This window comes from Marmota flaviventris, chromosome 5, assembly GCF_047511675.1.
Source record: "Marmota flaviventris isolate mMarFla1 chromosome 5, mMarFla1.hap1, whole genome shotgun sequence".
Lineage (NCBI taxonomy): Eukaryota > Metazoa > Chordata > Mammalia > Rodentia > Sciuridae > Marmota > Marmota flaviventris.
In genome coordinates, this window is record NC_092502.1 from 154,282,339 (window position 1) to 154,308,985 (window position 26,647).

The 26,647-nt window shown below is 39.8% G+C and overlaps 1 protein-coding gene across 1 annotated transcript in view; it reads left to right on the forward strand.

The window, feature by feature from the left end:
* Dnah5 (dynein axonemal heavy chain 5) overlaps positions 1-26,647 on the forward strand; it is a 249,331-nt gene that overhangs the window by 194,306 nt on the left and 28,378 nt on the right. The window contains exons 67-77 of the mRNA XM_071612820.1: positions 3,767-4,010; positions 4,993-5,107; positions 5,610-5,800; positions 9,266-9,387; positions 11,162-11,311; positions 17,022-17,267; positions 18,311-18,530; positions 19,868-20,073; positions 20,675-20,878; positions 22,694-22,909; positions 25,612-25,824. Coding sequence (XP_071468921.1) covers positions 3,767-4,010; positions 4,993-5,107; positions 5,610-5,800; positions 9,266-9,387; positions 11,162-11,311; positions 17,022-17,267; positions 18,311-18,530; positions 19,868-20,073; positions 20,675-20,878; positions 22,694-22,909; positions 25,612-25,824 — 2,127 coding nt within the window. The remainder of the gene's footprint in view (positions 1-3,766; positions 4,011-4,992; positions 5,108-5,609; positions 5,801-9,265; positions 9,388-11,161; positions 11,312-17,021; positions 17,268-18,310; positions 18,531-19,867; positions 20,074-20,674; positions 20,879-22,693; positions 22,910-25,611; positions 25,825-26,647) is intronic.

Sequence of the window (26,647 nt, forward strand, 5' to 3'; positions counted from 1 at the left end):
AGAATCAGAGGACTAGTGCTATTTTTCGATTTGGGAGCCCATCTTGACCACTGTTGACCCAAACGTGAACTCAGGATCAGGTGTCTCCAGCAAGGTGTTCCTTTTTAGTTACCCACCGTATTATTGACTTTCATGATAATGTGTGAAATTCTAAAATATCCATATCTTTTGTGGCAACTTTTAAAAATATGTAGTTTTTTTAAATTGACACATACAATTGTATATATTTAGAGAATATAATGTGATATTTTCTATATATGAATATAATGTGTAATGATTAGACCAGGCCAATTAATGTATCCATCACCTCAAACACTGATCATTTCTTTGTGTTAGGAACATTCAAAATCCTTTCTATCCTTAGCTATTTTAAAATATACAAATTAATTGTCACTCACCCTTCCAGCCTTGGTAACCAGTGTTCTCTCTCCTCTGAGATTGGCATTTTTAGCTTCCCCCCATGAGTGAGAAGATAATTTGCCCCTGACTTGTGATTTCAACTAATATCCTCCAGCTCATGCATGTTGCTGAAAATAATAGCATTTCCTTCTTTTTCATGGCTGAATACTATCCTTTTGTGACATATACCACATTTCCTTTATAAATTTATCCATTGATAGACACCTAACATGGTTCCATATCTTTTTTTAAAATTAAAAATATCATATTAGTACCTTTTAGTTACACAAAGTAATGGGTTTCATTGTGGCATATTCATATCTGCAAATATAATACTGATGATTCCATATCTTGGTTATTCCAACTAGTCTTGCAGTGAACAGGAGTGAAGAGCACGCTACAACACACCAATTTTCTTTCCTAAACACCCAGTACTGTCTTAATCTAGTCACTCTCTCAGGCTTGTTGTTAGTGACATCCTCACGATCACTCCACTATCTGCTGTATTTCCATTTTGCAGATGAAGGTATTGAGGCTGATAGAGTTATGTAACATGGCCAAAGTCACACAGCCAACAATTTTCATGTCTTCCTAATGTCAAAACTGTCACTCTCTGCTGCTTCCCTTACCAGTCTTCAGGTGTGGATGATCTGTACATGCCCCCCTTGGGGAACTCAGAAATGACAGTGTGAGAAGTTTACAACTTAAACATTTTCCCCATTGTTGTCTCTTTATTTCCTAGTGAAACCATAATGTAAAGATTTTTATTATAACTGCTTACAGTAAAGATTTTTATAGCATCTCTTAAATGTCATTTGTTTGTACTAGTTTCTACATTTCCTGAAATTTAAAATTCTCATCTACTGAATAAATGAATTAAAATAACCACTGAGGAAGTTTTTAAATGTAGCCAGATGACAGCAATGTTGATAAGGGCAGGTTTTGCTTGAGTTGCTATAGCTCAACAGTTAAGAACTGATAGAAGCTGTGAACTTTTTGTTTTGTCCTTGCTTAAAGATGAAATTCTTTCTTTTCTAGACTCTCCCTAGGCCTAAGTCACTGGGCTAAAAATTTGGAAGTGTTCTACCCATGGGAACTATTTAACCAGGGGGATTAGCTGTCTAGAACACAAAGCTGATGCCAGTGACCTTTGCTCTTTGCCTTTATCCAGTTTTGTTACCATGACCTTTATTTTTAACTTCATGGTCTCAGAGAGAGAACTTTCCTGTATGTATATCTGGTACTAAGATTAGATTTTCCTGTTCACCATGCATTTCAGTTTATCAATTTGAAAACAGATACAGCTTTTAATCATTCATTCCGTAGTGAATGCCTACTAGGCAAAGTTCAAAGAACTGAATATAACAGGGACCAAGGCAAAGCCCTCCAAACCAAGCCATTCTTCAAACATGACATGCACAATAGTTGTATGTTGTGTTAGAAGGTAGCACATGCTATTAAAAATAGATAAAAGGAGATCTGGGGAATCAGGGGGTAGGCTGTACTGGTAGGGTGGTCGGAGAGGGCCTCAATGAGAAGGTGACATTTGACGAAGACTTGAAGGGAAGGGAGTGAGCCATGTGCAAAAAGAACATACCTGACTAATCAGCAGCTCGTGCACAGGCCCTGAGGCAGGAATGTACCTTGTGTGTTGAGGTAGTGGGTCTCTAGGCATGGGGCCCAGAATAGCACAGCACACCACTTGGGCATATGTTAGAATTACAAATTCCTGGACCCTGCTCCAAGCCTCCTAATGCACTCAGGTTTGAAACCCACTCATTTCAGAAATGCCACTTGTGGCTAGAGCAAGTTGAAGGAGGGGGAAATAGTAGGACATAAGGTCCCAGTAGTAATAGGAGAGAGGTGGCTTGGCAGAGCCTTGGAAGCCTGGGTGAGGATGGAGCTTGCCTTCTGAGTTGAATGATTGTCCAGTGGCGGGTTTGGAGGGAAGTTGTGCATTTTAGTGCATCATTCTGCTGCCGGGTGGGAAGAGACTCTGGGGGTAAGGATGGAGGCAGGGAGACCTGTTTGTGTCCTGTAATTTGAAGGAGAGGTAAGGGTGGTAGGTTGTCCCAGAGTGGTGATGTTAGCGGAAGTGAGAATGATAAACTTCTGAATCTATTTTTGAAGTAGAGATGATAGGATTTGCTGATGAACTTGCTGTGGCGTTTGAGAAAAGAGTGACCCAGGAGGACTCACAGGTCTTGCCTGAGCTGCTGGGTGAATGAGGTTGCCCTTTGTTCAGGATGGGGAAGACAGGTTGAGCGGCCTTGCAGCAGGATCAGAAGCTCAGTTCCGCTGCTGTTGCTAAGTTGAAGTCGCCTCCCTGAAGCCCCAGTGGAGAGGTTTGAAAGGGTACAAGGCAAGGAGCTGATGAGAAGCTCAGGTAAAGATTTGCAAATGGTCAGCACATTGTCAGGGTTTAAGACAAGACATAATTTGTAGAGTGGTTGTGGGGATAAGATTCTCATATTCATGACGTAAGTACTAAAATATGTATGATTTTATTAACCCTCAGGGAAAGAACTTGCATAATGGTTAACAGTGACAGTTCTGGCTGCTCCTCTCTCGTGGTATTCATGTGAGTGCTGGAAGATAACAAAAACAAACAGTCCCATTATGTTCCATAGGATTTTATGGTTCATCATGGCATAGATTTCAGGTTCTCTCACCAGGGAGGAGAGTCTGAGCCACCTGCTGCTCCATAGTCAGAATGCCCAACTGAGCATTTTCCTTTCTGGTGCTACTGTAGGAGTTTGAGCTTGGTGCCCCCATGTCCAGGTGGCAGCATGGAGTAACACACAGAACTGCAGAAAGGCTTTCTTGTGGCTTCCTGCTTCCTCGGGGCTTGTTCAGTTGAGTTTCTTCCTTTCTCCTTCTCCAAACTGCCGAGTGGAAGAAATAGCCCACAAGGATAGTAGCCGTCCGAGCCTCACCCTCCTACTATCTACAGGTGATTCAGAGGACACAGAACTTCACTTCTGGAGAGACCGCACCTTTCCAGGCCAAGAAGACTTTTCAATTTAAACAAACCCACAGTAGCAGCTTAGGCTGCTTGCCTAAATTTTTGTTGAGTTTCTCTTCATAGGAAAATCCCCCAAATCACTAAAAATGACTTGACTTACAAAATAAATAAATGATAATGGGGATATTGGAAACATTTTTTAGCAAATTCGATGTTGTGTTCTACCTGTTCTTCCTCTGTTCCTCCTCCTCCTCCTCCTCCTTGATGTTAACACTTCTCACCAGTCGGCTCTGATTAATACAGTACAGAGCAGATGCTTGAGGGTAGCCATGCATGCTGACTTTTGATGCTCTGGAAAGAGTTGCTAATTTAGGAAGGAAACACATTTATATAAATTTTCAGGAATTGGAGAAAGAAAGAACTCTTCTTATGGAAGATGTAACCGCGAACAAAAGAAGGATGAAGGAACTAGAAGACAATTTGCTTTGCCGCCTGACCAGTACGCAGGGGTCCCTGGTGGAAGACGAGAGTCTCATCGTTGTCCTGAGTAACACCAAAAAGACAGCTGAGGAGGTGACCCAGAAGCTGGAAATTTCTGCTGAGACAGAAATTCAAATTAACTCAGCACGGGAGGAATACAGACCTGGTGAGTCCGATAATGAAAGACAAATGTCACAGGAAAGCGCAGCGAGAAAGAAATGAGAATTACGGAAATTGAACAAAGTGAGAAGTTGTACAAATGGCTGCGCCAAGCCAGGTGGCCAGTTATGTTTTGGGGATTTCTCTTGGGAATGTCAGCAAATTTGAGATGAAAAAAAATTATATAATGGTGTAAAGTTTCTGGATGCTTATAATTCACGTTTGTTGACAAATCCTTTAAGGTTCTCATGAACATATGCTTAATTTGGAAAGAAAAGAAGGAGATTTATTTGAAACATCCGATTGCAAGTTAGTGACATCAGAGGAGTTAGTGTGGCATGTGGACCATTGCTTATCATTTGATGATGATATGCCAGGGTTTTGTTTAGAGGGTTTGTCTTAGGAAGGTGGTTCTCTGGTGCTCATCCTCAGCCACCTATTTGCAACAGGTGCTTATTGGTTACTCCAGGAATCCACTCTAAGTATTGAATGGGCTCTCCTTTAGTAAACTAACATTGTTCCTGGAAAAGCATTGAAGCAATATTACATCATCTGCTGGTGGAGAGTCAGGAGCATCGTCTTTATGATGTCCTGTTTGGCAAACTTGAGGCCGAGGTTAGGCACAGACTCTTCATGGGCATCAGAATGAGGTCCTAAATGGCTGCCTCACCTGCTGGGTGTTAAACATAAAACCTTTGAATCCTTTTGGTTGTCTTTTTCACCTGTGCAAAATATATTTGTAACAGATTCTAGAAGGAGAACTAGCAATTGATTAATGCAATTAGGAAACTGCTTATCCATAGCTTGTAAGTTAGAAGTAGATGTATTTAAACATGAGCATTGTTCTAAATCCCATTGCTAGGAGGCAGCCACTGATAAGACAGAAGGATGCGGAGTTGTCGTTTTCATTAGAGTTCAGGCTGATCTGTGTGCACGGTCATTTGTTTTCCACTCACGTAGCGCACTCATCCCCGCTCTTTGTCTTTCAGTTGCTACGCGGGGCAGCATCCTCTACTTCCTCATCACCGAGATGCGCTTGGTTAATGAGATGTATCAGACTTCGCTCCGCCAGTTTCTGGGTTTGTTTGACCTTTCCTTGGCCAGGTATGTCTGTAGCTCAGGAAGCCAAGCTGAATTCTTTATCTGTAGACTAGAATAATGACATTACGTTAAGAACTTCCTTTTTCTTTGTAAGAGTCCTTTTCTTTCTTTTTTTTTTTTTAATCTAAGATTAATTACCAGTGTGTTCACAAATCATTCTGATTTGTCAGTTTACGCCCAGAGAAAGCTATATCTACTATTCATCCATTGACTGGACTCCTTTGGTTTCACATGTTTCTATCAAACAACAACAAAAAAATTCCCAGGACGTTGTAGTGAGTGATCAGACCCCGCAGGTAAAATTGATTTGGACAACATGGAGGATTCTGTTATGTTGTTTCATGTTGAGAGAAGGCTTGTTATTTTAGATTCAGGAGGCTTACTCAATGTGTGAAAATGGGAATTGGTCCTCCAGAATTACTTATTCTCCATTAAAGATGCTGTTTTTATAGGCAATTGAACAAGGCAGTGGGGATAAGCCTGATTTAACTGCTGTCTTCCTCAGGTCTGTCAAGAGCCCGATTACGAGCAAGCGGATTGCTAATATCATCGAGCACATGACCTACGAGGTTTACAAGTACGCTGCCCGCGGGCTGTACGAGGAGCACAAATTCCTGTTTACCTTGTTGCTGACACTGAAGATCGACATCCAGAGGAACCGAGTGAAGCATGAAGAGTTTCTCACTCTTATTAAAGGTCAGGAGAAAGCATTGTACACAGGTGCACATGTCAGCATTAATGTGAAGGCCTTTTGCAGTATTATTATGATGACTTTGGTTGTAATAGTTTCCTTGTATTTCACTTGAGATGCATTTGTGTGAGATATTTTATTTATTCACTTATGGAATAAATGATGAATATTTGTTGAAGACCTATTGCGTGCCAGGGCATGGAATAGGTATTTGGAACATATTAATGAACCAAACTGCTTGTAGGTGTATATATGTATTTGGGGAAAATACAGAAAATATAATGGAATAATAAGTAAATTATAGCTTATGTAGGAAGATAGTATTATGCAAAAACAGCAAGAAAGGGGAGAAGGAGAGTTATAGGGTATATAGGGTGGGGAAGATTTAAAACTTTTAATGGGTTATTTAATGGTATCTTTTAGACATCAGGCCTTCATTAGAGATTGGCAGGTGATCAAAAATTGGAAAAAGCGAGGACACCATCCATAGGGACATTTAGAGGAAGAGTGTCGAAGGCAGGGGAGACGGCTGTACGCACCTCCTGTGGTAGTCAGTGATAGAGATAAAGCAAAGAGACCAGGGTCACTGGAGCAGAGTGGGCGAGGCCATGGCAGCTCCTTCTCAGGGGTTGCTTATTCTGCATCTATTGAAGCATTGCTCACAGGCGGGTCCTTTGGGCCACTGGAGCAATGCAGCTGAATGAAAGACTGGGAGATGTGAATTCACAATTGTGTTTTTGAATTTCTGAAAAAATATTTAAAGTAATCATATGTCTTAGTTCAGGCTGCTATGACAAATTACCACAGACGAGGTGGCTTCTAAACAACAGAGATTTATTTCTCACAGTTCTGGAAGTTGGACATACAAGAACACAGTGCAGCAAGGTCCGGTCTGGTGAGAGCTCTCCTCTGGGTTGCAGCTGGCCGACTTCTCACTGCAGCCTCTCATGGCAGAGGAAGTGAGCTCTCTTGTGACTGTTCCCAGGGCATGAAACTCATTAATGTCATCTAATCGTAATCACCTCCATCAGACCCACCTTCTAATACCATTACTATTAGGATTTCATGGCATGAATTTTGAGGGGGACACAAGTGCACCAATGCACTCTCTAAATGTGTTTTAAATGATTTAAAATCCTTGCACAGACAGTTTACATTATCGGGTAGCTCTTGCCAAACTCTTGAAAGATTTACAACATAAACTTCCCGAAGTTTCCACCAAAACTGTAAAGCAGTATACTAATAGCTTACAAATGCCAAAGGCATACAAAAACTAGTCCAACCTCTGGAAGTATCTATATTCACCCAAATACAGTAAATTGCTGAAGATGTTACAGTAATACCTATAATTTGCAGAGCATATCATATGTGCTAGGATTCATAGGAATTATGTGAATTCTTAACAATTCTATTATGCATATTTTATTGTCCTTATTTTATAGATGTGGGAACTGAATCTTAAGAAGGTTAAATGATGTGGCTAAGACTATGTATCAAGAAAATGGCAAAGCCAGCCTTTTAACTGGCATTGGGATTAGGTGCCTTTGGGATTAGGTCTTGGGGGCAAATCTTTGATGTGATTTATGCCCTCATTGAAAAACAGCTTAAGAGAAGCCTCACCCCGATGTGAGGTTGCACTGAGAATATGGCTATGAATCAGAGAGCAAGCCCAAAGCACATACCAGATCTGCTGGTGTGTTGATCTTGGACTTCCCGTTTTTCCATAACTATGTTGTTTGTCAGTAGAGTACCTACCAGCATATCATATTCTATTATAGCAGCCCAAATGGGCTAGGACACATAGCCACAGTGTTCTGCTGCTGCTCTCTGATTAATCTCTAAGATGGCAAAGGATAAATTTAAGTGGCTTTCTAAACTTGCCTTAGCTACTATAGTGCATAATTGTGTAACTTGACTTCTCTAAGTCTTTCCTTATAAATGTGTCATTTTTACAAAGTATTATGGTGAAAACCCAAAGTTACTTTTCTTCTCAGAGCATTAATTTAAGGAATGAAGGGAACAGTACCAGTCTCAGTTAGCTCTGGTATTCTGAATGAGTCCTCTGTCAGCTGTTTGTTCATCAAGAGTCTGTTTGATCGGGTGCTCCGCTATGCAGGACTGAATCTCCTCCTTCAAGATGCAACCATTCCCTTTCCCCTCCGGGTGCTTTTGGGGCGGGCAAAATCTTTACCACATAGTTGCCTTCTGCAAAACACTGAATAATGCTTTGGCCTGCAAGGAACAGCCTTTCAATAGGCTTTTCCTAACCTATATTATTCTTTTCAGTTTGTTGGAAAGTGGGCAGTTGCCATGGAAATCGGTGTGATATTTATTCAACACAATGCCATTGTCATTAGGTCTTAAACTGCTCCTTGGAGTTAAAACAATGTTTCATTTTATGAGTTAATGTTTCCATGGAAATGGCTTCAAGGCCACACTTATTTGTTGTAAATACACAAAAATGAATTTGGCAAAAGATAACAATTTAGTGGTGTACATGGTACCTGGATAAAGTAGAGACTGGTTCAGTAAGTACATTAAGTATTATTTGTTTACAACTTACTCTGTCCAGAAAAGGACTTTACAGGCAGTCAGTTAGATTGGTTATATTCTTGTAAGAAAAATGCTTAGAATGTATTTTCCTGAAAATACTTTCATGAATGTTATTTGTTAATCACTGTATTTTATGCTGTAGATTATTTCCTAATGCTTTGTTTGACTTAAAATATGATTGTTCACACGTTGAGTTCTTCTGAAGTGGGCAACCTTACCATTTTTAAGGTTTCATTTTTCTTGTGTTGCTGTGTTAATGATAGGAGTTACATGAGCTTAGGTAGACCATCAGTAAATGTAGGCGTCAGTACCAAATGGAAATTTTTGTTGTGGTTCCATTGATCAAACCTTAGTGATTCAGCAGAGCCCCTGGGATGTGCTCAAAATGGACATAACTAATGAACTTGTTTATGAAAGAGAATTCTGTAAACGTATGTAGTTCTACTGACATTTCTAGATAAATCCTGGATTTAAAATTAGCTTGCACTAGCATTAGGCCATTCTTGGTATTAACAAAAGGTGCTCATTTAGTGACCTCTACCATGTCCTCAGTCCCAGGTATGTGCTTTCCACATTTATCTCATGACACCCAGGCTTGTTATTTCCAATTTGGAAATTGAGGCCCAGACAGATGAAATGACTTACTTGTCCTGCATCTTGTCCAGGTGGAACTTGGATAGAATCTAGCATCTGTCTTGTTCCAAAGCTATATTACTGACTATTAAATGGATTTTTTCTAAAACCAACTGTTCATTTATTACATTTTAAGCATGTTTTTTATTATGATTTCTATTTCTGTACTTAATAAGTATGAAGGTAGTAAAATAACAAATTAAAAAATTCTAATGAAAATTTTATTAAATAGATTGTTTTACAGTAAAAGAACAATCTCTGAACTTTTTACATCTCATTTGAAGGTGGTGCCTCATTGGATCTTAAGGCATGTCCTCCCAAACCATCCAAATGGATCCTGGACATGACTTGGCTGAATTTGGTGGAACTCAGCAAGATTAGACAGTTCTCAGACATCCTTGATCAGGTAATTTGTTCTTTGAATAGACTTAAGCTAATGTCATGGTGAACAACTTTCTGATTTATCCCTAGCTGCAATGTTTGTGGAGGAGAGAAGTTTCTTAATATTGTCAATCTCAGCTGGTATTGCACGTGCTTGACCTTCGTTGCGGCTCATCCAGACTCCGAGAAAGCAAACTGCATGCGTTGCAGACTGGTCCTGCAGGGGAAATGGGCCCAAAATGTTCAACTAGTGCTGTCTTGGGGCATGTGTTGGAATCACCAGTTGAAGTTCTACAAGTAGAAAGATGATCTATTCAATCAGACTAAATAATTACACATACTTAAAGTATTTGTTTCTTTGTAGAGATTAAATGAAAAGAAATATGAAGAACCTGCCACTGGATACTAAATTTTCCTTTCTTGCCTTTTTTCACTTTCCCTCTTCTTCTTCTTCCTCTCTTGATTGTCCCATTACTTTGCTTTGGTTTGGCATTTGGATGTGAACCTCATGCAAACACTTGGCCTTTTACCTTGAGCAGCTATTGTCCTTCCAAAATCATTTAGTTCCTGAGGTCTTGTGTGTGTGTTGGAATAATGGAAGTTGAATTGAGACAAGCCAAGAAGCAAATTTTTGAATATCAGGTGACCACAGAGAAGTGAGATTGGCAGCAAGGTGGCTTTATTCAGCTCCAAGTTGCATTAAGGCTTTTTGTTGACCAGGAAATATCTTCAGGTTGGTTCTTGACCTTCCCAGTTCAAGTTAACCAAATGTTTAAGTTCTGGCATATTTTATGTTTTAGCTGGTGATGTTGTTATTACTACCTTGTAGCTGGGGTGCAAACCATTCTTTTGAATTAGATAATGTTGTGAGGTATGAATGCACTCTTGCTTTTTTCCTTTGTGGAATGACCCCCAATGACTTTTCCTAGGTCATGGTCTGCCATTGAAGTTGCTATCTCCTGGAGATTGTATCTTATGCCTGAAATCCTTCCACATTGTATGGATTTTAATGGTTGAAAGAAGTTATTTTATATTCTAACACCATGCTTTCTAAATATAAATTTAGAATGTTATTTACCCCCTTTGATTGGGCCACAAAGGAAATATACTAAAACTCATAAGATTATGTTTATCTTTAGATGTTGTTTGTTCAATTTTTTGATTTGCTTCCTCTGTAAAGCTTTTGTCTCTTTGGTTTCTGAACTCCAGGGAAAATGCAATATGTCCTTTTACTCTTTACCAAATAACCTAAAGGTAGCAGGTGTTTGATCGTTCATTTGACAGTGGGATTAAATGTGACACCTCAACTTACCTCACGTTAGAAGAGTATTGACTATAAACCTATTTATTCAATAGTAAACATGTATTAAATGTGTCTGGAGTGGTTCTGGAAGTAAGGATACATCAGTGAATAAGGTGTGATTCCTGAACATGTGAGTATTTTGTGGAGCAATTAGACTCTTTGTAATAGTGAAAATGAATCTTCATTTATTTCTTTATTCATTATAAATTTGTAACCATAAAGACATAAAAGAAATTGAGCCTCCTAGGACTCTCCCTACTTTGGAAGCTAGCTGTTGGCTGGTGTTAATATGTAGAGTGGCTTTGGAGCTAATTACATTTGATTTTTGGACTGTTTTAGACTTTTTGGCACTAAAATATAAAATAAAAAATTAGTAAAGGAATATGGTTCACACATGTCTAGAATGGTCAGAGGTTTGATGAAAAATATCTGAACTACTTCTCAAAGATTTTTTTGAGTGATGTGACACATTTCTTATCCCATGGTATTTCTTCAGATATCAAGAAATGAGAAAATGTGGAAAACTTGGTTTGATAAGGAAAACCCTGAGGAGGAACCTCTTCCTAATGCCTATGATAAATCTCTTGACTGCTTCAGACGTCTTCTCCTTATTCGGTCCTGGTGTCCGGACAGAACCATTGCCCAGGTAAAAAGTGTGTCTTAACAGAAACAGAAGAAATGTTTTAAAGGAGAAATTCCCTTTAAACTCAAAGAAATATTTTAAATGTTATTAAATGAGAATTTCCTTGTGGCCATCTATGTAATTTTCTAGCAACACAAATGTGAAAAATGGAAGTGAACCACATACAGATGAGCCAAGGCGTATTTTTGGCTGAGTGATTTATTAACCTCTTTTGGTCCAAGAAGTTCAATGAAAGTAAAAGAGCAAAACCATGATTCTAAGCTTGGCGTGTGGGCATAAAATAAAGGCAGTGCATTATTCTTGTGGACCATTTTACTGTAACTCAAAAGTGATATGGGTGCTCTGTTCTGCTTGTGGTAAGTCAGTGTTGTTTAAGCAGGAAGAATGCAGAGGTATCAAGGAGGAGAGTGTCTAGAGGGAAGGACAGCACTTCTTAGCTTGTATTCACTTCCCCAGAAAAATGTCAAACTCCAAATGTTAGAAAGAAAGGTGTACTAAAACTATTTGAAGTTTACATGTGATTTAAGTGTAAATCTTGCCTCCAAAAGATACATCTTTTTTCACGACCTTTGATCAGTTGGCTTAGTATAATGGTGATTTGCCACTAAAAAGACTTGGGTCTTGCTTTCACCAATAAAAGTTCAATATTGAGCATAGGTTGACCCCTCAAGGGCTTCTCCGGAGAAGCCATGGAGTACTATAGACTGGAGTCTATAATAGAACACAGGGCATTTTCCCCTCCAGTCTCCACAAGGGAGTGTTAAAAAGATATGGAGTGACCACCCAGGTCCACCTAGGTACCATGGAATCATGAAAACAGCTAGGTCCAATGATTTATTGAGAAAGGAAAAATGAGTTTTGCCACTCAGGGCACTGAGATCACTCATCTTTTCAGTTTTTCTTCTTCTACTTCATTATTTTTATTCTACCCAAATGAATTGTCAAACAGTTGCCTTATTTCAGTGCAATATAGAAGAGAAGGTTCAGGTATAATAGTTTCTCTCTTTCTCTCTCTCTCTCCCCCTCCTTCCCTCCCCCCTTCCTCTCTTCCTTCTTTCTTTCTTTTTCTTTCCCCCACTCCCTTCCTACCTCTTTCTCTTCCTTCCTTTTTTCTTTTTCTTTCTTCCTCTTTCTCCCTCTCCTTCTCTCTTTCTCTTCTTTCTCTCTTTTCTTTTCTCATAAAAACTTTATGAGGTTCTTTGTAACTTGTCGTCTTTATCTTGGCTCTGTCACCCTTGGGCTGAACACAGCCATGGCCTTCTAAATGGTCATCTTGGTCCCATCCTGTGTACTCTGGTCCAAACGATATATTCTGGAAGAAACGGAATGAACCTGCCATTTCTCAGCCTTTCATGCCCTTCGACGGCTTTCTATGGCTCTTATGATAACACTCATGTCCTAAACAAGGTCTATAGGCCCCTATGGAAATATGTTTTGTCCTCCTAAGATTTTATTCTCACTTTAGAGTTCTTCTTTCTTCTTCTGTTTTTAAATTTCCTACCAGATGACTTCCTGGGAAGCACATTCGAAGGTCTAAAATGTAGATACATTCAATTTCTGTCCCCTGTAAGTGGCATCTGGCTTTTCATTGCTGCTTCTCTGCATTTCCACTGTGTGTGACTCGGTTCACATCAGGGTTTGCTCAGCCACCTGGTTGCAGGACTGCTGCCCTGTCAGAGGGTGTCTCCTGCACACACGCACACACCCCTGACTCAGACATACTCCACAAGGGGAGGCCCATTCAGGTGAGAGGCTCACTAGTTTACTTTCTCCCCTACTCAAAGGTGAGCAAGCCTGTTTCACTGGGAATAGACACTTGAGATAGGACGTTCTTCTGAGTTGGGTGAAGAGTAACCTGCAAAATGTGGCACTCTATTTCCATTCATACCATTGAGATGCCAACTTTTTACAGATTGGCAGGCTGTGCAGAAGCCTGGCTGCCCACACTGAATCAGTTCTTCCACAATTTATACGGACATCCTTCTGTCCCCAGATGATGACTTGTTCTCTTTTGCCCCCAGATTCCTGTGTATGTGCCCTCTGCGTAGAATGCTCACCACTCTGACATTCTTGGCTATCTTCTTTGCCTAGTGCCGCAGTCTGGCTGGGCACAAAATCACGAGCCACCACACAGCTTGTAGATTCAAACAACAACTCTTTATTCCCGAACTCACACCAGCCGTCTACAATCACGTTCTGGGGAAATCCACGTTCTCTGCCCAAATTCACATCCACTGGGCTTCTATCTCCCAAAAAATACTGTCTGAATCCCGTGAGAACTCAAGGGGAACTCAGGCAGCAGGATACGCCCTATTCCCAGCAGGAATAATCTTAAACCTGGAACACCCTAATCCTGGATCCGCCCTGGTCCTTGAGCAAGGTCACCTAACTGCAATGTCACTGCAAAATGTCCTATTTCCACGAGTCCTTCCACTAAGCAACATGGGGTACGCTGGCAAGGAAATTGTCATACCTACTTGGCTAATGGCTCCCAGCAGCCTAGGTGAATCTACTCTTTTCCAAGCAGCAGCTTAAGTGCTCCTTTCACAAGCAAACCTACTCAATGTATTTCTGAAAGGTTAATCATTTTTGTATTTTCATATCATTCTGCAGACTGTAAATCTTCAAAACTAGCTTATTTGCTATTACTTTCTCAATGTTTATGTAATGCGGGGGAACGGCAGGCTTCTCAAAAGCACGGTCATTTGTCTACTGTTTTGTCTTTAAAATCTGTCTCTGTGCTCTGAACAGAGGGGAGGTCATGGCTTAAAGTTTATACCTGTGTAGGGGGGATATTTGCCAGATAGAGAGATGCAGTAATACCTGTGCTGGCCCAATGAGATAACTCAGGGTGTTAAATGAAAGTTAAATGTTAAATGAAAGTTGAAGTAAGAAGAGGAAGAAAGGTACTCCTATTGCCTGAGTTTTCTATAGTTTCAAGTCCATGCCAACTACACTAGAGACTTGTCTGGAATTGTAGAGTATTCCTATGTAACATCTTTTCATCATAGACTCATTGCAACTCTTTAGACTTGAAGCCATGGCTATGATCCTATATGAGAATGTCTCTTCTCCAGGAACAGGAATTTTATCCTCAGAATTCAGTCATAATTCTCATTAGAGGTGAGATAGCCTTCTCCATCACCTGTTCCAGGAGTTGGCAAAACAGAGCTCACTGACAAAGATTGACCCACTGCCTGTTTATGAATAGCTTGTGAATTAAGAATCATTTTTATATTTTTAAATACCTGAAAAAGTCACAAGAATAATATTTTGTGACTTGTAAAATTATATTCCATTTAAATTTCAATGTCTATAAAGATTCACTCATTTTTATTGACAAATAATAATTGTATGTATTTATGGGGTACAAGGTAATATTTCATTACTTGTGTGCATTCTGGAATCAGGCTACAGTGTTCATTGGGACATAGCCTTGCTCATTTGCTTATAAACTCCCTATGATTGCCTGCATGCTGCAATGGCAGAATTGAAGCAGAAATTACTTACCATCTGGCCCCTGAGTATTCTAGCATGTTAGCTCATGTCTCCTGTGGTGCTGTTCATGTTGGGTCAGTGCTGACCCATATGGTGGTAAGAGCTTTGTTGGTTCTTCTTTATCCTGGGGTAACAAGCACTTGATGCGGCACTTGGTGGAGATGCTGCAATGATGGCAGGTCCCTGTGGCTGAGAAACAATGTGACTCTGCAATGCCAATGTGTCCAGCTTTTGAAGCCCTTCCTGACCACAGAGCTCACTGCTTCACTGATTCTGATTGAATGTGTACATAGGGCAGATTTTTGAGGAAATCCAGGAACATGTCAGGCAAACTTTTTAAATACCTGTCAGAAGGCTGCAGAAAAATGTGTGTGCATTTAGACCCAGGTTAGAGACTTTGATACTGAATCTTGATAACCTATAAAAAATATTGAAAGGAAAGAAAATAAATGTCAACTGTGCCCCAAATTCAATTAGATTGAACTCCATCCATTTCTTCAGAACACCTCTCAACCACTGAAACTTAAGGGAGGAAAGTTGGAATGCGAGACCACTCCAAGAGCAAGGGGCCCAGGCTCCAACTGGTCATTTCATTGCCATTGGCCTAGCTCTGTCAGCAAGTGAGGGCCCTGACTAGCACCTGGACCTTTGGGAAGCCAGTGGAAAGGCTTTCCCCCAAAGTCCTCAAGAGATAGTTGCCAAGTTCAAGAAAGCCGAGTCCTCTACCAAATGGACACGCCTTTTAATCTTGCATTGCTACAGTGGACTGAAGATTATTGGGAGGGATTGGGACTTCAGAAGATGGTGGAGGGCCCCACATCAAAATGATCTAGCTCTTTCTGAATTACTGGCTATAGGTTTAGGGAATTGGAACACTAATTTTTTTTTTAAATTTGCCTTCTCTTGGGGAAGATGAATATTTCATAGCAGAGCTTTTAAGAAAGACCCACTCCCCTCTCACATGTCCATAAACCAGGAGGAATCAGGAGGTGTAACCTCTGTGGACATTCAGCAGTTGAGCCTCAGTTGGCACCTACTTCCTTTCTCTCACCAAGATACCAGAGCTGCATTGGTAAACCAGGAGATTCCTTTGTCATGGCCACCACCTCCCCGTCTCTAACCAGTAAAGAGGACAAACATGGTGAGGAACCTCATATCAATTTGGAAGCTCAGGAACTTGGGTTATGCCAATCACTTTGAAGATGAATGACAAGATATCAAAGATGAGGGAAGAGTGAGTGTATACTATCAGATGAAATTAAACTGTGGATTCTTTTAAGCCCAAGATACAGGTTTAAACAGTTCGACCTCCTCTTGGGTCCAGGTCTAGCTGAAACCTTTTGAATTCGAGGGAAGTTGTTCTGAGGCTGCGTGTTTCACTAGGAATAGGAGTGGGGAGATTGCATGTTTTGAGAATGGTAATGCTGGGAATCCTGTTGGGGATGGAAACCTGCATTTTGCCCACCTGAGTTGGGAGAAGATATAAAAATTGGAAAAAGAATTTCTCTGAGAGAATCCAGTTATTTCTGAAGGAAATAGAGATTAAGGGTCATATCAAAATACTATTTGTTGAAAAATAAGCAGCATTTTTTTACGTTGTTTGGAAAAGGGACTATGTTGTTATTGGAAATATTTTATGGCAGAAAATGAAGTGGATGAAGTCTGTTAATGTCATATTGTGAACATGGGTTTCACTGGAGGCAAAATTAATAAAAGGGATGAACCAAAACTGAATGATGAAAAGAAAAATGATTGAATAAATCTTTAGAAAACTAATTCATGCATTCAGTACCCAATATATTTCATTCAGTACATGGTCATTCAATAGTTATATATTTGCTATGTATCTATTAGATACTAGACATCATGCTATTTCCTTGATTGTTTAAATACATACGTATATTTGTCTTATAGAATCTTAAATAATAAAGTATCCTAATATTTTTATTTCTTGTGTATAGCAAGAAGCAATCTGGACTAAGAGGCATTCAACTTGGTTTCTGATCTTTTAACAAATTTTGTTTGGCAAGCGACACAGCCTCTCTGCCTATAGAATGGGAATATGAACAACAAGCAAACAAGAAAAAGAAGTCTCTGACCTATTGCCCTGGCAGGGTTACTATGGACATCCTTGAGATACTTTGAAAGTTACACTGCATTGTGTACAGAAAGGAGTTGAAGCAATTCTTGTTGACTTTTGAACTGTTTTTGGCAGGCCCGCAAGTACATCATGGAGTCCATGGGGGAAAACTATGCCGAAGGAGTTATCCTGGACTTGGAAAAGACGTGGGAGGAGTCAGACCCACGGACTCCACTCATCTGTCTCCTCTCTATGGGCTCAGACCCTACAGAGTCCATCATTGCCTTGGGGAAGAGATTGAAAATAGAAACCCGTTATGTGTCCATGGGCCAGGGCCAGGAGGTCCATGCACGAAAGCTATTGCAGCAGACCATGGCAAATGTAAGACCAAATATCTCGTTTAAAAAAAAATTCTCAAGATTATGATGTGGGCATTGCAGATGATTTTCTACATATTCCATAGGTTAGATAATGAGGAAAAGATATTTCATGATCTCGAAGTTTGCCTGAATTGTTTTATACAAAGAATCTTCTTACACTCATAGCATAATTTATTCAAAAAGATATGGCCTATTGTTTTCTAAGTCTTATATTGTGAGTGGTCTGATTCCCAGGGAAGTTCCTTCCATATTTTAGAGGGTATGTGTCTGGCTGGTGGTATTCCAAGAGCACAAGGGGGAAAGGTAGTAGCAGGTCTTGACATTCAGGGGGAGAACTTTCTTTCTCCTGTTTTCAGCGTGGTTATTAGACCTTCATGTGCTGGTCTCTCCAGTCCAGAACCTGTTTTACCTTCTAAAGAATATCAGTGTCTCACCTTTCATTGACTTTCAATCTTCCTCTTTCAGCCCTTCTTGCCAAACTTCCAAGGGTGCCTTCTGCCACCTGCTCTTGGGGGTTTGGGGAGTTATTTGATACAAATCAGCTTACACATCAGCTTTCCCCAAACACCAGGTTAGGACTCAGCTTTCTTGAGCCTGTTTTAAATGGTATTGAGATTATTCTCTTACTGTCTTTGTCCTTAGGAGTTCAGACTTTTAAAAGTGTCCCTTCATTATAGGGTTAATGGAATTCGTAAGGGAGCTGAGTTAAGTGGATGTTTTCAATCCACTGTCTTTACTTGGAAGTCCTGCAGACCTTTTTCTGTTTTACTTTGGTTATTGGGTGACTATTACTGTGGGACATCACTGTGATTGGCATGGTAGTATACCACAAAATGCATACGGCGACACCATCAAAGCACATCTCAGTTTAATGTTACTGTATTCTCAATATGACCTGGATTAACTTAAAGTGGTTCTTGTGCTTCTTTAGCAGATTTTAGTTATTTAACTTCTAAGTTAAATTTTTTTTTCAAATTTTTTTTTTTTTAAATTTCTGGGTGGAACACAAAATAACCTAGTTTCCATTTATTGTTCTTGATTTAGGGAGGATGGGCGCTTTTACAGAACTGTCACTTGGGACTTGATTTCCTGGATGAACTCATGGACATAATTACAGAAACTGAGACAGTGCACAGCGCTTTTCGCCTGTGGATGACCACTGAGGTTCACAAGCAGTTTCCCATTACACTCCTTCAGATGTCCATTAAATTTGCCAACGAACCTCCACAAGGCCTCCGGGCAGGACTCAAGAGAACATATGGTGGTGAGTTGAGGAAGACTTCGGATCTATAGGTTGTTTTATTTTTATTTTTTTGCATATAATTTGTTTTCTTGAAGGAATTATAAAAGCAGAATTAGCAAATAATACTCTTATTTAACTTGCTGGAGAGCAATGATCCCCTCACATCATGCTCCATGGGAAATAGGCTCTGCTGTGACCAAGCCAAGTTCACGGTTTCCCCCTTCATTTTCCTGCCATTGCTCCTCGTCAGCCTATTGCTCTTCTCCACCTAGACACTGTCTTTTATGTAAATACACAGAATCAACAATTTGGCTGCTTATGGCCTTTGTGCTCCGTATCTAAAGTAGTACAGTAGCCTTTTCCAGGAGGAGTCTGAATTGAAAGGATGGCCTGTCTCCATCCGTTAGGGCCGCCTGTCACAACATCAGCCAAGTTGAAAGACGGTGGTGACAAACAGACAAAGACGGCCTCCAGTCCTGAAGGGAACTGAGATTGCGCTGCTTGTCTGCTCCTCTGCTTTGTAGCATCAGGTCTGGAATTCGTGGTCATGAAAAGAGCAGGAAACCTGGAGTCGGGAGTCTTGATTCTGTGTTTCCTGAAGACAACTGCTTTGCTGTCATGAGTGCTAGTCGTTCAACCAAACTGAGCGTCAGTTTTCTCAAATGTAAAAGAGGGACGGGAAGATCTATCCAGGAAGATTGGAATGAATTGTAGCTAAATGAATGTGTTTAATCATTATGTTATAGTTTGAAAAATCTGCACAGGTTTTTTTTTGGGGGGGGGTTGCTAATAAGAGTCAAATTCCTTTGACAAGGTAATATGGGGATAAAATAGAGGTGGAAGGGTAATGGCAGTAAAAAAATTAACTAATATGCAACTTTATATGTAATATATAAATATGTAATAATAATAATGATTTAGAGAATGTACCTAGGTTGCTGTGGGCTTCTAAATATATTATTTTAATTAATATTGAAGTATTAAGTGTATATGCTCTGACTATATGCCCCAATAATAATGATACAACAATTATTAGTAGCAGTTATAATGGTAATAATAGCATTTATTTTAGCTGTTATTATCCTTCTATTCCTATTTTACTCTCACACTATTTTGCTAGATTGGCAGGAGCTTGACCCATGTTAACAACCCTGCCTCCCAATATTTTTGCAGATTCTTCACAGAGGAATGGTCCCTGGACACCCAAAACTTAACTTATAATTGTCATATGTATGTAATAAAAATTCAAAATAAATGCAGTTTAGTATCAGGAGTTTGTAAAAATAACTACTTATGAAAGAGATAGAAAATAAAGGCATTAGAGAGAGGATTCACGTTTTCAATGGCTGACCTCACAGGTGTGAGCCAGGACCTGCTGGATGTGAGCACAGGGACGCAGTGGAAGCCCATGCTGTACGCGGTGGCCTTCCTGCACTCCACGGTCCAGGAGAGGCGCAAGTTTGGTCCCCTGGGGTGGAATATTCCCTATGAATTTAATCAGGCGGACTTCAATGCCACTGTGCAGTTCATCCAGAACCACTTAGACGACATGGATATCAAAAAGGTACCGCTGTGCTTGTTGGCCCTCGTCACAGGGACTCTGGGTGAGGGTGGTCAGGCTCAAGTGACTGCTTCACTTGGGAAGCCATGTGTGAGCCATCATGATGTCACAGCAATTTGTCAAACCCACCTTTTAACTTCAGGGGGAAAAATGGAGGAATTTGATTCTCATTTCATTTTTCAAAGTCAAGTTGACGTCCTGTGTCCACAGCCTGTTGCAGGGGTGGAGGGTGGAGTTAGGGGAAGGGGATTGATTTTAAATCCTAAAAATTAAAAATGAGAATCTAGAATGCATTGGAAATGTGTGCTTTTTAAGGAACTGCCTCAGTATTCTCTCAAGAAATAAACAATTTTCATATTAATATTGAAGTATGAAAATGTATTAATGCCTCAAGAGGGTGTTTCAAATCAAAAACATAAGCTCAAGTAACCCCTCCTGTCTGCCTATTTAGTCTGCTCTCTGCACTCTGTCTTCACTTCCTGATGACGGATGACTGACTGGAATGAAGGACTTTAATGACAATGACCATGTGGATGTCACTTGGCAAGAAACAAGGATGAGACAAGAGTCATTTCTGCATAATTGCTCTGGTTTATTTTCCCAGGGTGTCTCCTGGACCACTGTCCGCTACATGATAGGAGAGATTCAATATGGAGGCAGAGTCACTGATGACTATGATAAGAGATTGTTGAACACGTTTGCAAAGGTTTGGTTCAGTGAAAACATGTTTGGACCAGATTTCAGCTTTTACCAAGGATATAATATTCCAAAATGCAGCACCGTGGATAACTATCTTCAATATATCCAGGTTGGTCAACCACAGAGTTTTATGTGTAGAGCAAATATTGGCAGCCTTTTGACCTTCTTGAGATTTATTTACATGGTTTGTACAGCTTTTAAAACAAACTTTAATGGAAATATATATGTATATAGCTTTTGCTATAAATGCTTTCTTCATATTTTTATGTTTGCTTGATTAAATGTTTATGTGCAGTCTGAGTGTATTTTCTGTGAATTCTTTAGCCAGTTCTCTTCTCTTTTAATCCCTTGGTGAGTTTCCTTTGGAGAGATGATAGATTGGGCAGATGTTGACCTATACCTGGGGCTCTCTGCCTGTGAGACTTTCGGTTACCACAGTTGTAGGGCAAGGGCAGTTTGTAGACTCAGCCTGTTCTGTTTTCCAACTCACTTGACTGGTCCTGTGAGATTCATTCCTTAATCTTGGCTTAATGGGTGTATATGGTACAACATCCAGAAACCTGCTTTGTATAGGTGCTTCCTTTAAGCCAGGGCTCCTTAACTTTAGCCCTATGACATGCGTTATTCTCTGTCACAGGGGATTATCTTGGCATTGTAGCATGGCTGGTAGCATCCTTGGCTTCTACCCACTAGATGCCAGCAGCACCCTCCTACCCACTGTAAGAACCAGAAAACTCTCCAGGCATTGCCACATGACCCCTAATGGGCAAAACTGTCCCATTTACAAGGAGTACTGCCCTTATAAGGTAGATTTTTTTGTCAGTAAATTTGGAAGGGGGGCATAGGGCAAAAATCTTATTTTCAAGGTAACTATACTTTCTATCTCTATACCTGAGTTCATTAGATCATGATTTAGCAGTCTCTTTGGCCTCTAGGATTTATCTCAGAGTAACAAGCCAAAGCACAACAGCCCTAAAGGGCTAAATTTATCAGTGTATTTATAGCTTTTTTTGATATATTAATGTAATGAGTTCATCATATATTACCACCTCTACACTTTTATTAATTCAAATCAACAAATATATTTGTCTTGCTGTACCGTATGTGTCTTTAAATCATTAGCAGTGTATAGGAAAAGTGCCTGTGAAGGTGTAAATTTAGGGATGCCTGTACACATACTTTTTATATATACCTCATTTCAGAATTAAATTGAGGTAGCTCATAAGAAGATATTATGTAAAATGAACAAAATACAGAATACGGGAGGGAAAGTATGAACAAGACAATAATAAAGTTAACAATAAGATTCATACCTAGAAATATATATCAAGTTTTAAGTAAATTTCCTTTCTCCCAAAGGTCGAGGGAGTTGGCTGCCTGATTATTCTGCTTTGGCAGTTTCTCACTCTGCATCTCTTTGTTTTTCTGTCTCTGCTCTTCTCTCAATATTTCTCTTTTTCTAGTCTCCTTCTTTCTCCCCAGGAGAGTGCGACTCCTGTGGTCTTATTCGGCATGCTTGCTAAAGTTCTCATTTCCTGGTCTCTTGTAAACATCATAGCTACTAATTATACAAGATTTATTTAACTGGCTTGAATTAGATTTGACTATCAGAAGACAAAATACCAACCCACAGCTCCTTCTCTATCTCACATATTACATAACGAGGCAGTATCTCCACTTAAGTTTTGCCAGAGATACAGACCTTAATGAACCATGAGTCTCTTTTGGTTTTCAATGTTAAGATTTTACAGAGCATCTCTTGATTCTTTTCTTGAAAAATAATTGAGGTTTGTAACCTACCTGACACAGAGAAGGCATATTTAAATGCTTATCCTAGTAGAAGCATTTTTATTTCCTAACATGTTACAATTCAGCTGGTGCTTACATAGGCAGTCTGTGCTCATCTGGCGTGTTCACTGTTCAGAGCTTGCCGGCCTATGACAGCCCCGAGGTGTTTGGGATGCACCCCAATGCCGACATCACCTACCAGAGCAAGCTGGCCAAGGACGTGCTGGACACCATCCTGAGCATCCAGCCCAAGGACAGCTCTGGTGGAGGGGATGAGACCCGGGAGACGGTGGTGGCACGGCTGGCTGATGACATGCTGGAGAAGCTGCCCCCAGACTACAGCCCATTTGAAGTGAGTTGACAAAATCCTGACAGAATGTCAGCGGAGGGTGTGTCTGGTTGGTTGGAGAGTGATGAAGAAGGAAGAAGGGCAAAAGATGAAATAATTTCTTATGCAGACTTAAAGAGGAATGAAATCGTGGCATTTGCAGGTAAATGAATGGAGTTGGAGAATATCATGCTGAGTGAAATAAGCCAAACCCCAAAGAATAAAGGCCAAATGTTTTCTCTGATAAGCAGATGCTGAGCCATAATGGTGGGGGTAGGAAGAAGGAAGGAACTTTGGATTGTGCAGAAGGGAATGAGGGGAGGGGAGGGGATGTGGAGATGAGAAGGACTGTGGGGTAGATGGACGTTATTTTCCTATATACACGTCTGATTACGTTACTGGTGTGACTCTGCATCGTGTTCAGCCAGAGCAAGGAGAAGTTGTGCTTCATTTGTGTACAGTGTGTCAAAATGCATTCCACACTGGGGCTGGGGTTGTGGCTCAGTGGTAGAGCGCTTGCCTAGCACGTGCAAGGCCCTGGGTTCGATCTTCAACACCACATGAAAAAAATAAATAAATAAAATAAAGGTATTGTGTCCAACTACAATAAAAAATAAATATTTAAAAAAATGCATTACACTGTTATATATAACTAATTAGAGCATTTTTTAAAAAAAATATTTTATGAATATACAACCAGTGTAACTCCACATCATATACAACCACAAGAAAGGGAAGTTATATTCCATGTATGTATGATATGTCAAAATACATTCTACTTTCATGTATAACTAAACATAACAAATAAAAATTAAAAAAATTAAAAACAAGCTTCCAAAAGAACCAGAGAAAGAAGTTTTTGAATGTATGGATGTAATCATTTCAAAATATAGATAATAAATAAATAGATGACAATGTTAACATTTATTTCTAAATTATGAGTGCTTGCTTGCTGATGATTTGGGATCACTTTTCTAGAACCTTCCCTTGTTATACTTTATAATGTCATTTGTTAAGAGGAAATCAATTTATTATTAAGGTACCAAGTGACTATATATGTGGTATAGTTAAAGATACCCCTTAAAATTCAGGCCTTTGTCATTTCAAAGAGTCTATATGTACAATATTACCTCTCTGCAACTTCTTCATCTCACTAGTTTTGAAAGTAGATATTTTAAAATATGTAAATAGCTTCAAAGAAGATTTATAATTATGAAAGTTAATTCTTTGGACGTTTTAATGGATTTGTGGAAAGATTTACTCTGATAGCATTTTGTTTTAGATTCTTTGATAAAACCTGCAGTAAGTGGCTTACTTACCATGGAAGAGATGACCTGGAGTAACCACATCATACTTTTGACTCAGAGTCAACATGGTGATTTTTTTTTGTATATCATTCTTTTTCATCTGATTTAAAAAAAAAAAACAACAACATTTTCTTAGTTGTCAATGGACTTTATTTATTTATATGTGGTGCTGAGAATTGAACCCAGTGTGTCACACATGCTAGGCAAGTGCTCTACCACTGAGCCACAACCCCAGCCCTCCATCTGATTTTTGAAGTAATCCTGCAGTGTTCTATGTCTTCAGCATCCTACAGTTTTCTGCTAAGCTGGAGATTTTGGTTGCTTGTGGTATAGGCCGAACTCAGAGACCTGTTGTCAAGGAGATAATTTCCCTGGATGAATCTCTGATCACTGGCTTGTAGAAAATCAATACCATTATCAGCTTTCATAAGTACTTTTCATTATAGGATCAGGAAAGAAGTCATTCACATCTACCAGACGTTGAAATATTTATGAGGAAATTAAAACATCTACAAATAGAATAACAATTATGTAACACGTGGCGAGTAAATTTAGAAGAGTCTTCCTCCTCTTGCTGATTTTTACAGTGCCATCTTGGGATAAAACAATTCAGCCTATCTGCTGTGCAGAAGATCCTCAAGACTTGTAGAACAAAAATGAAAGGATGGATGGAAGCTTCATGGAAGAAGCAGAAAGTCTTAAAAATGAAAGTCTAGTTTTGAGGGGACAGCCAAAGAATGATTGTGTGCATGTGCAAGTCCACCTCTACCACCACATCCACCTCTACCACCACCACATCCACCTCTACCACCACCACATCCACCTCTACCACCACCACCATATCCACCAAACCCATATCCACCAAACCCATCTCCATCCACCACAACCACCTCCATCTCTACCACCACCACCACCATATCCACCTCTATCACCACCATCAAATCCACTTCCACACACCACCACCACATCCACCTCTACCACTATCACTACCACCACCACCAGTATAACATCCACCTCTAATACCACCACCACCACTACCATATCCACCTCTACTACAACCAAATCACCTCTACCACCATCACTACCACCACCATATGTATGTGTCCATGGTTGTGTTCAGATTGACAGTAAATGAACTTGTGTCAGTAAATGCATTTGCTGTCTAGGAGATCTCATGGTTATGGTGATGTCTTTTACATTTTCTTTGAATTAATGGCTGCCTGCTCTTCCCTACATGCTATGAAAATTCAAGCTGGTCATCTAAGAGATGTTTTCGTTCCCATTTCTTCCTTTCCCCACCATCTACAAAATAAAACTTTAGTACTTATGGGATTGTAAAAATTTGGCCAGGGTACCAGCTCCATAAAATCTGAGTAACTGACTTATTTTTAATGAGTGCTTTGAATGTCTCTGTGGCAGGTGAAAGAGAGGCTGCAGAAGATGGGGCCATTCCAGCCGATGAACATTTTCCTCCGGCAGGAGATAGACAGAATGCAGAGGGTGCTCAGCCTTGTCCGCAGCACCCTGACTGAGCTAAAACTTGCTATCGATGGCACCATCATCATGAGCGAAAATCTGCGAGATGCATTGGATTGCATGTTTGATGCCAGAATTCCTGCTCGTTGGAAAAAAGTATGTCTAACTCTGCTCTTATTCTGCCCAGTCACTCATTAATTCTCATGTGAAAAACACCTACGAAAAATTTACTTAAGTTGGTTCTTTTGCTTAGAGACTAATCATCTTAGAACCCTGAATATTAAGATTGCAGGTAGGGAAGAAAATTATTTAGCATATCTACATATCAGATGCTTTAGTAAACAACGTACATGCACTATTTCATTTAAATTTTGCATTTTATTGTCCTCACTTTACAGTTGAGGAACAAGCGGTGGGGAAAGGCTAAGTCTTTCCCCAGATCACACTTCTAAGAAGTACAAGAATCAGAATTCAAACCCAAGCTCTTAGACTCCAAAGTCTAAGATGTTAGTTTTGTAGAGAGAAATGTGCGAATATTAAAAATCATGCCAAAAAGAAAAAATACTTTCCCTGCTGTGCCTATAAATATAGTGTATAGTGTGTCTATCTCAAAGTAAAAAGATAATAATTCAACAGCATGCTTACTGACCACCTGTTAGCAGTTGTGCTGAAGACACATGTGGTTTTGAAGAACAATTTTCCACTTGGAAAGTACAGTGAGCTCCTGAGTGTCTTTGTAAGGAGGAAGCTGAGTGTGTTTTAGGAGAGGACATTTGAGGGGCTGGAGCCCAAATGCCATCCTTTTCTTGTGCTGTATTTAAGTCTCTCTCTCTTTCTCTGTTATGTGTGCATGCCCATTTCAAGGGAACATGCAAGTGAAATTTCTAAGGTTAATAATGATTGAGAAAATATATAGGAAAAGAGTAGGTGGTGTTATAATGTTCTATCTCATATTTCCTGGGGAAATGTGGATCTGGCG